General features: G+C 40.2%; 1 protein-coding gene across 4 annotated transcripts in view; it reads right to left on the bottom strand.

The window, feature by feature from the left end:
- N4BP2L2 (NEDD4 binding protein 2 like 2) overlaps positions 1-10175 on the bottom strand; it is a 31125-nt gene extending 20950 nt beyond the window's left edge. Inside the window, exons 1-2 of one of the 4 annotated variants that reach the window (XM_081083570.1) lie at positions 9976-10165; positions 7769-9018 (exon numbers count right to left, since the gene is read on the bottom strand). In XM_081083570.1, the coding sequence (XP_080939696.1) occupies positions 7769-9018 (1250 nt within the window). In that variant the 5' untranslated portion in view covers positions 9976-10165. Of the gene's footprint in view, positions 1-7768; positions 9019-9416; positions 9781-9975 lie in introns of those variants that run through there. The other 3 variants (XM_081083571.1, XM_081083569.1, XM_081083572.1) reach the window with 3 other exon arrangements.
- Positions 10176-10388: the final 213 nt, after the last annotated feature.

Raw genomic sequence — 10388 nt, forward strand, 5'->3', positions numbered from 1 at the left:
TAATAAATGAACTTGATAATGTAGATGGGTAACAAATCAATATCCAAAAATCAATGACTTTTTTATATACCAATAATTAATTCTCTGAAAGAGAAGGTAAACAACCCCAATTACCATTTCAACAAAAAATTAAGATACTTAGGAATAGACTTTCACCAAAGAGGTAAAAGATTTGTACTCAGAAAACTACAGGATATTGAGAAAAGAGACAGAGGAAGATATAAACAAGTGGAAGAATATACCGTGTTCATGGATTGGGAGAATTAACATAATTAAAATATCCAAACTATCCTAGGTAATCTACAGACTCAATGCAATCCCTATTAAAATAGCAACAGCATATTTCACAGATCTAGAACCAATACTCCAAAAATGTATACTGAACCAAAATAGACCTCGAATAACTGCAGCAATCTTGAGAAAGAACAAACTTAGAGGGATCACAATACCAGATATCAAATTATACTACAAAACCACTGTACTCAAAACAGCCTGGTACTGGCACAAGAACAGGCATATAGATCAATGGAACAGAACAGAGAACCCAGAAATCGACCCAAGCCATTACGCTCAATTAATATTTGACAAAGGAGGCAAGAACACACATTGGAGCAGAGACAGTCTCTTCAATAAATGGTGTTGGGAACATTGGACAGATACACGCAAAAAAAAAAAAAGAAAAGAAACTAGACCACCAACTTACACCATACACAAGAATAAACTCACAATGTATATTAAGACTTAAATATTAGGCACGAAACCATAAAAATCCTAGAAGAAACCATAGGCAGCAAAATCTCAGACATCTCGCGTAGCAATATGTTTACAGATACACATCCTAGGGCCGTGGTCAGCAAACCAGGGCATGCGGCGCTCTGGCCCCTTGAGTGTGGCTCTTCCACAAAATACCGACTTCTGCGCATGGGCCACGAAGTTTCAATCGCATTGTACGTGCGCGCCCGCACATGGTATTTTGTGGAAGAGCCACACTCAAGGGGCCAAAGAGCCGCGGTTTGCCAAGCCACAGTTTGCCGACCACTGCCTAGAGCAGTGATGGCAAACTTTTTGAGCTCGACGTGTCAGCATTTTTAAAAACCCTAACTTAACTCTGGTGCTGTGTCACATATAGAAATTTTTTGATATTTGCAACCATAGTAAAACAAAGATTTATATTTTTGATATTTATTTAATATATTTAAATGCCATTTAACAAAGAAAAATCAATCAAAAAAATGAGTTCGCGTGTCACCTGACACGTGTGTCAAAGGTTCGCCATCACTAGTCTAGGGCAAAGGAAATTAAGGAGAAAATAAACAAATGGGACTACATAAAAATAAAAAGCCACTGCACAGCAAAAGAAACCATCAACAAAATGAAAAGGGAGCCCACTGTATGGGAGAACATATTTGGCAATGATACATCTGATAAAGGGTTAACATCCAAAATATATAAGGAACTCGTACAACTTAACAAAAGGAGACAACCCAAAATAAAAAATGGGCAAAGGACCTAAATAGACACTTCTCCAAAGATGGCCAAGAGACATATGAAAAAATGCTCAGTCACTGATCAGAGAGATGCAAATTAAAATGACAAGTATCACCTCACACCTGTCAGAATGACTGCCATCAACAAATCAACAAATGACAAGTGCCGTCAAGGATGTGGAGAAAAGGGAACCCTAGTACATGGCTGGGGGGAATACAGACTGGTACAGTCATTATGGAAAACAGTATGGAGTTTCCTCAAAAAATTAAATATGGAACTGCCATTTCACCCAGTGATCCCACTTCTAGGAATACATCATAAGGGACTCGAAACACCAATCAGAAAGAATGTATGCACTCCTATGTTCATAGAAGAACAATTTACAATAGCTAAGATCTGCAAACAGCCCAAGTGCCCATCAGTAGAAGGGTTGATAAAAAAGCTGTGGTACATTTACACCATGGAATACTATGCAGTCATAAAAAAGGTTCTCTTACCCTTTGAGACAGCATGGAGGGACCTGGAGAGTATTATGCTAAGCGAAATAAGCCAGTCAGAAAAAGACCAGTATCACATAATCTCACTTATATGTGTAATCTAATGAACAAAATAAACTGATGAACAAAATAGATTTAGAGACATAGAAGCATTGAACAGACTGTGGAATCTCAGAGGGAAGATGGGGTGGGGATGGGTGGGTAGGAAGAGATCAAACAAAAAACTTGTATGCATATATGCATAATCCATGGACACAGACAATAGGTTGCTGAAGGCCTGGGGGGGGGGATGAGGGCAGGATAGAAGGTGTTACTAGGGGAAGAAGGGGGACATATGTAATACTTTCAACAATAAAGATTTAATTAAAAAAATATGGCAGAGGTGATGAAATTTTGCTTCTGAGTTTAGGTTACTGGAAAAAAGTAGCTTCTGTCTTGGGCTCAGGGATGGCTCAGTTTCCCTCAACAAGTTGTGAATCGGTCTAAGTAGCAAAGAACTGAGGGAGTCTGTGGTCTACCGCCAGCAACTTAGGTCCTCAATCCAAAAGCTCAAGAAAAACCAAGTGTTGTCAACAACCCCGTGAGAAACCTTCCAAGCAGATCCTCCCCAAGACAAAGCCTTCAGATCAGAACACAGCCCTAGCCAACATCTTGATCACAGGATGTTAGAGACCTTGAACCAGAGGCACCCAGATAATTGCACACAGATTCCTGTCCTTCAGAAACTGAGAGACAATACATGTTTGTTGCTTTAACAACTCAGTTTTAGGGTAATTTGTTACACAGCCATGGATAACTAATGCACTATGTGCTTATACTTTTTCATTTAAGAAACAATGCTGTTCCTTAAACTCTGTTTTGGGAACCTTATTCCCCAAATGGTCTACTAGGATACCTAATTTTCATGGTTTAGTTATGAAATTTCTAAGAACTGTATATTATTTTCTTAAATACATCCATGTGCATTTAAAACTATAAGTGACTTTCCAGAAAAATCTGAGTAAAAACTGACACTTCATGAACCTTTTACCTCCTTATGTACTGAGTGGCCTTGCATACCCATAGCCCAAGACAACTTTACTTGGGCAGTTCACTCTCTGCACACTCCTTGAATTAAGAATAGAAACCTACATAAGGAAAGGTAAATCTTTCCTCTGGAGTTTAAACCAAGCTCTCCCTCAAAAGCAGGGGGTGGGGTGGGGGGGGGGGGGGGGGAGGAACATCCTCCCATCTCTCTTTAAACTACGATATAGTAGTTTCCCATGCTGCTGTAACAAAACACCACATACTTAGTGGCTTAAAACAATACAGATTTATTCTTATCTTACAGTTCTGAAGGTCCAAAGTCTAAAATCACTTTCCCTGGCTAAAATAAAGGGGTGGCAGGCTGGTGTTCCTCCTTGAGGCCCTAAAAGAGAATCTGTCTCCTTGCCCTACCCAGCTTCTAAAGAACACCTAAGTATCTTGGATCACAGTCCCTTCTTTCATCTTCAAAGCCAGCAGTGTAGCATCTTCTCTCCTCCCAAGTACGTCAATTATCTTTTATATCTGATCAACTCCAGACATTTTGCTAATAATGAAATGGCCTATTTATGAAAATACACTTTCTCATTGGTGAAATCAGTAGAGTGTAAAAGTGGGTAAAGATTAGCCCAGCTGGTGTGGCTCAGTGGTTGAGTGTTGACCCATGAACCAAGAGGTCACTGGTTCAATTCCTGGTCAGGGTACATAACCAGGTTGCAGGCTCCATCCCCAACAGGAGGGTGTGCAGGAGGCAGCCAATCAAATGATTCTCCCGCATCATTGATGTTCCTATATCTCTATCACTCCCCCTTCTTCTCTCTCTAAAAATCAATAAAAAAATTTTTTAAGAAAATGTGGGTTAGCTAAAATATTTTAGATTTACCCCTCCTCCTTGCATGAACAGGGTATAAGAAGCTTGCAAAATCTATAGCCAACACTACGGGAATAGCACTCAATGTTTGATCCCTAAACCGTCCTTTGTCATCCACTTAGTTAGGATTCTATTTTGGCTGTTGCCAACTACAGTAGTAATAAAATTATACCTCTAGAATATTGTTGAAATTGCCTCAAATGAACCTTTCATCAAAGTGTTGTTTGCCTAAATGGACAAAGAGCTGGCACTTTAGCTTACTCATAAATATTTAAAGTCTGTACTTGTGTCAGAATTTAACCCAAGACTGATTTCATTAAAATGTATTAGTAAAGTTGTGGATAAACAAACAACTAAGCCTCAGCCACTTTTAACCAAGTGGCTTAGGTCAATTATCAACAAATAGAAAGGTATTGTGCAGCTTATGTTAAATGCAAAGAGTGGTAATGGCAAATACTGAGTTCAGAAAAAAAATTACTGAGGGCTGAGCTAAGCCAAAACTTCAAAAAGTGAACATTTAAAGAGAACCTTTGAATAATGAAAGTCCTGAGAACAATGAATGGAGAAGTATTATGTCTCTTGCAATGGAGGGCAGGTATCAGTTCAATGCAAATAGATATGAAGATGGAGAAGTGGGTAAAGACTAAATTAAAGAAGGAGCTTGAATAATTCCCCAAAGAATTTGAATTTTATCTACCTACACTAATTACCACATATCAATATGAAACACTACTCTTTTAATTTAATGCTCCAAATCAACTCAACTCTGATCTACCAAATTGATCAAGGGACCTTTCTTTCTTCAATACTCATTTTGAAAGCTAACTCGTTTATAAAGCCACTAGAAGCCTGGTGCACAGATTCGTGCACTGGTGTGGTCCCTTGGTGTAGCCTGTGGGGACTGGACTGAAACCGGCAGTCCAACGCCACCTGTCGCCGCTCGGTAGGCTCGCTGGGGCTCCGCTGTGGTCTCCAGGCTGCAGCGGCCAGCTGTGAGCCCTGTCTCTGGCGCCCATAGGTCAGCTGAGTGGCGCTCCCGCTGCGGGAGTGCACTGACCACCAGGGGGCAGCATCTGCGTTGTGTCTGCCCTCTGGTGGCCAGTGCATGTCACAGAGACCAGTTGACTGGTCATTCAGGCGTTCAGTCACTTAGACTTTTATATATATAGAATAGGTTCCTCACCAGAGAGTATGTGACTTTATATCCAATACCAAACAAACAATCCTGCTTTATTAAAAAACTAGTGGCCCGGTGCACGAAATTTGTGCATGGGGTTGGAGAAGTGGGGAGGAAAGGTTCCCCTCAGCCCAGCCTGCAGCCTCTCCAATCGGGGACCCCTTGGGGGATGTCTGATTGCTGGACACCCCTCTAGCAATATGGGTTCACTGGCTCCTTACCGCTCACCTGCCTGTCTGCCTGATTGCCCCTACCTGCCTTTGCCTGCCTGCCTGAATGCCCCTAACCCCTCTGCCTGCCTGCCTGATCGCCCCTAACTGCCTCTGCCTGCCTGATCGCCCCCAACTGTCCGCCCCTGCCAGTCTGATCGCCCCCAACTGCCGGCCCCTGCCAGTCTGATCTTGACCCCAACTGCTCTCCCCTGCAGCCTTATTGCCTCTAACTGCCTCTGCCTGCCTGATCACCCCTAACTGCCCTCCCCTGCTGGCCTGATCTTGCCCCCAATGGCCCTCCCCTGCTGGTCTGATCTCACCCCCAACTGCCTTCCCCTCCTGGCCTGATCTCGCCCCCAACTGCCCTCCCCTGCTGGCCTGATCGCCCCTAACTGCCTCTGCTACTGCCCTCAATACCATGGCTTTGTCCGGAAGGAAGTCAGACGTCCAGAAGATGGCTGGTTGACCCAATCTAATTAGCATATTACCCTTTTATTAGTATAGATCAGGGGTGGGCAAACTTTTTGACTCGAGGGCCACAATGGGTTCTTAAACTCGACCGGAGGGCTGGAACAAAAGCATGGATGGAGTGTTTGTGTGAACTAATATAAATTCAAAGTAAACATCATTACATAAAAGGGTACGGTCTTTTTTTTTTTTTTAGTTTTATTCATTTCAAACAGGCCGGATCCCGCCCGCGGGCCGTAGTTTGCCCATGGCTGGTATAGATTGTTGACCTAAAGAGATATTCCTGGTTCTTTAACCAAGCTCCTCCAAGTCAGGAGTCACACACAGGGCTATTCAGGCATCAGATACTAAAGGAGTAGGGAAGAAACACTATCATTGATATCCCTAGCTTGTTCTTTTACCAGTTTTAGGAAATTCTCCCAAGTCCCTTAAGTTGAATTTATTCTCTTTAGCCTCTGCTTATTCTATAAAATGAAAAGAATACAACCCATCTCAAGATTTTTATATATGAAAGTACTCTGCAAATTGTAAATTGTGACACAAATGGTAATTTCTATTATAACTTCCATTCTTATAACATACGTACCTAATCCCTTAAAAATATACATACTAAAATATTATCAATTTTATCACCTCCCACTACAACCATCTCCCTGAAATTATAATGAATTACCACTATTTTACTCATCTTCAGTTTCAACATACTCCAATATGTTGTCCCAAACCTAATCTTTCTTATGTTTATTCTAAATCTTAGTCAGCTGTCCCTAGCTAGAAGATCCCTTGATCAAATTTCCAAATTTCAACGAGTACTTTTTTCTATTATATTCTAAATCTAGAAAAGTGCCCATATTTGTGACTTCACTTCTAATTTCTATCCTTTCCAAAGAACTGTAATTTCATCTTCACAAAATCTTCACTAAAGAGGAATCAAAAAGTAAAAGACCTAAAATAAACTTAAAATTTACTTACAATGATCACAGCTTACAATCTAGTTTGAAATGTCTATATCATAAATTTAATCTTATTCTAATTTCTTGCTTCTAAAGAAACTTTTGTTTAGACTGCTCAGGTTTGTCTTTCAAGTAAATATAAAATATTTACAAAATGGTTTCTTGGAATTCTTTATCTTCCCCCGAAGATACCACATAAACTTTTTCTCCTTCTCTGGCATAAACATTCCATCATCTTGTATTGTAAAGAATTTGTATTGTATTTCTTTGTGTTATTTTTCACAACTGCAAAAATGTATTTGTGTGCAACAATATTCTTTTTAAAAAATGTACACAAAAACATGAATTTGAAATATTTTTTTGTCAGATAAAACATCACCAGTTCTAACTCCATTAATTCAGACAGGGGTGGGCAAAAGTAGATTTACAGCTGTATGAGAAAGTTTATTCTTGTATTATTATTTATTAATTGTTGTATTATTTTTCCATACAAACAATTGTAAACCTTCTTTGCCCAATCCTGTATATTGCTCACTTCAAACTCCTTAAATCCAAAGAAACGAACAAAAAAAAGGGTTCTCTCTGCCAGTCAATGGTATGAACAGAGCACAGTGCTTGAAACATGCTCAAAATTACTTTCCTTGGGTCATCTCATTTGCTTCTCAAGTATCACTCATCCTATTAACAGACAGCAAAACCTGTCCATGGTCATAAAGTGAAACAGCTGAGTCAAAGCCCAACTCTTTTTAAATAGCGGACTTAAAAGTAAAGGCCAGCACAGTTCTCAAATAGCATTTGCTTTCACCACTGTCATAATTAGACATGGATTTTTCGTTATTATTAAAATATAATGGTGTATTTATTATTAAAGACCTTTGCAAATTAATATAGATATGCCAATTCGTCCTTCCTCTATCAGAAAATATCTTTTAAAAATATTTACACTGTCAGATGCCACTTTCATGAATAACAAAAATTTTCTATTAGAAACAAAACCATTTGTCAGTAATTATCACTACTATCATTTATGATTTTAAAGTAATGAACTGCCAAGTATTCAGTTGGTATCCTTTACTTACCGAGATAATGTTGTTTTCCCAGAACCAGGCAAGCCTCTTAAAAGAATAAGTAACTTCTGTAATTTATTTAACTTTTCCTCTTGAAACTGCTGGTTCATAAACCTGTCTGTTCTATTATGCTTGCCCATCAAAGGATCTTTCCAGCATCCTTCACTGGTTTCACAGAAACCATTATTCACATACCCATCTTGTACAGTGTAGCCATTTCCATAGGGAAGATCACTAATGACATTCTCACTATAGTCAGTATATTCATTGTTTTGATCAAAAGTCAAACAATTCCAATTAATGTGACAATTATTTACATAACATCCATTTCGAATCTGGGGACCATCTTGGGCATGGAAAATATTTGATAGACTTGGTGGAGCATTGAATCTTTGAATATTTAAATAGTTAAAACTGGGAAGAGGAGGACCTCGGGGTACTATAAAAGAATGCACTGATTGCCATTCAGGCCTGAAGGAAGTAAAGGACACATCACAAAATGTAGGTATTTCTTGTCCACGACAAGAATATTTGCCTGGCTCATTCCCCATGTACTGTTGATAACCACAATGTGACTGAAGAGCATTAGTAAAATCTCTTTTCTTTTCTTCTTCATATTTGATCAGACCATTATCATGGCCTTGGTAATATGAAATATATTGTTCCTCAGAGGGTTCAGGTTCCTTACAACTGCCTTCCAAATCATCTTTTTCATTTTCAAGCTCTTCAATTTCTTTGTAAAACTGGAATAACTCATTATCAATCTCTGATTTTTTGCAGTTAAATTTCTGTTTCTCTTCTTGTCCTCCTTTGCCATCTATTCCATTGATAGTGTCTGCTTGATTCTTCCTTTCCTTACATTTCTTTTCCTGAGTGGGTTTGTAAATGGGTCCTATAAATGCTTTACTTGTGCTATATATCTCATCATCTGTGGATACCAATGGAGGACTTGCAGCCTGTAAAACTTGTGAATCAATGGATTCAACAGCTGGTCTATCAGCAGGCCTCTCATTATGCACAGGTTTCAGCAAATCTGTAGTTTTGGCATTGTCCTCCTGAGGAGAACTATGACCTCTGACATCAATAATGGTCAAAGGGATCCAATCTTTTCCAACTTTATCTTGGACTCTGTGAAAATCAGAACTACCATGATGGGGGAAAACAAAAGACTCTTGGGTTAACTTCAATTTTTTATGGCATGGTTCACTTGTTAGATCTTCCCCATATCCCAAGGATTTAGCTTCAATTTCACCATAAGGCATCTGAGGAGCACATAAATCATACAATTAATAGCTAATATTTAAAAAATTCTAAACAAAAGTTTCTTTGGAAACAAGAAAATAGAAAAAGGCACTTAAGTTTGTGATAATAAATGGTAACACTTTCCCAAAATACAAAAATTATAAGTTTGTAATTTTATAGTCAGTTACTGTTTAAGTATTGTTATAATTTGAGAGGTGTCTGATTGAAGGTAAGTGAATGTCGTTTAAAAAAAGAAATACCTCTCCTTTAGTCTAAATGACACATTTCTGAACTTAGAGAACTTAAAAAACTTTGTAAGTTTGGAAAGTTGAATAAACAATATACATTTTGATGATATGATATCATTTAAAAGAAAAAAAACTACTTTAGCTGCACTGAAAATGAGGCAAATACAAACTTCATTTTTGTTTAGCGAAGAAGTTCTGGCAACTCCCCACATCAAAGCGCTCCTCTTTTCTGGATGGTTGGTCCATCTCGAAGATAAACTGCTTCCCTTGACATTTCTGAGGGGACCCCAATACGAAGAAAAAGGCAAAAAGGCGAACAGAGAACAGTACCCAGAAGACTGAGGCTCGAGAAAGACACAACTGTAAAGAACGCCGAACTCCACAGCCCTAATTCGGCCACCTCTCGGCTTCCTGTTTCCTCATTAGAAAGGTCAGAAGAGTCCCAGGAAGAGATGGGGGTGGTGGTAACGGAGCGCAGCCTTGCACACAACCTGCGCCCCACAGCCTCCCCGGGAGGCCGGGCAAAAGTGCGTCACTGCTTTCTCGGTCCCAACGGAAACAAGTTCGGGTTCTGCCGAGAATCCGTGTACAGTACCGCTAACGGAAGGGCCTGACCAAGTGCCGGCCGGGAACCCACGTCGCCGACGTCAGAAGGAAGAAACTGAAAAAGTCACCCCCCCGCCCCCTCCCCCCCCATACACACACACTTGAAATTGGCTGTTTACTCACCTTCCCGGACAGCTCCGCATTGACCTTCGCCTCCCAATGAAACCGTATTCTGGAAAGACAGGGGCTTCTCGGACGCTAAAGAAACGCGGGAACACGGCCCTAAAGCAAAGGCCTGGAAGACTGAAAGCCCAGCCCAGAACTACGAGCCACACACAGCAGCGCACAAATGGCGGCCACCTCACAGTGACCCAGAAGAAATCGCGGGCTCGCGCAGGGCATTGTTGGAATTGAAGTCCAGCGTCACACCGGGCTGCGCGTCTCTGCGGACGACTGGTCTCCCAGACTCCATTGCGCCATGAACCCGTTGATTTTGCAACAAACTTAACCCGGAACTGGTTCCTAGAGTGGGGAAGTTACTGTACTTAAAACTCCAACTTTAGCCAAAAAAGATGGTGTCGTGCTGTGGGATTCAC

Source organism: Myotis nattereri, assembly GCF_964212035.1.
Source record: "Myotis nattereri genome assembly, chromosome: 2".
Lineage (NCBI taxonomy): Eukaryota > Metazoa > Chordata > Mammalia > Chiroptera > Vespertilionidae > Myotis > Myotis nattereri.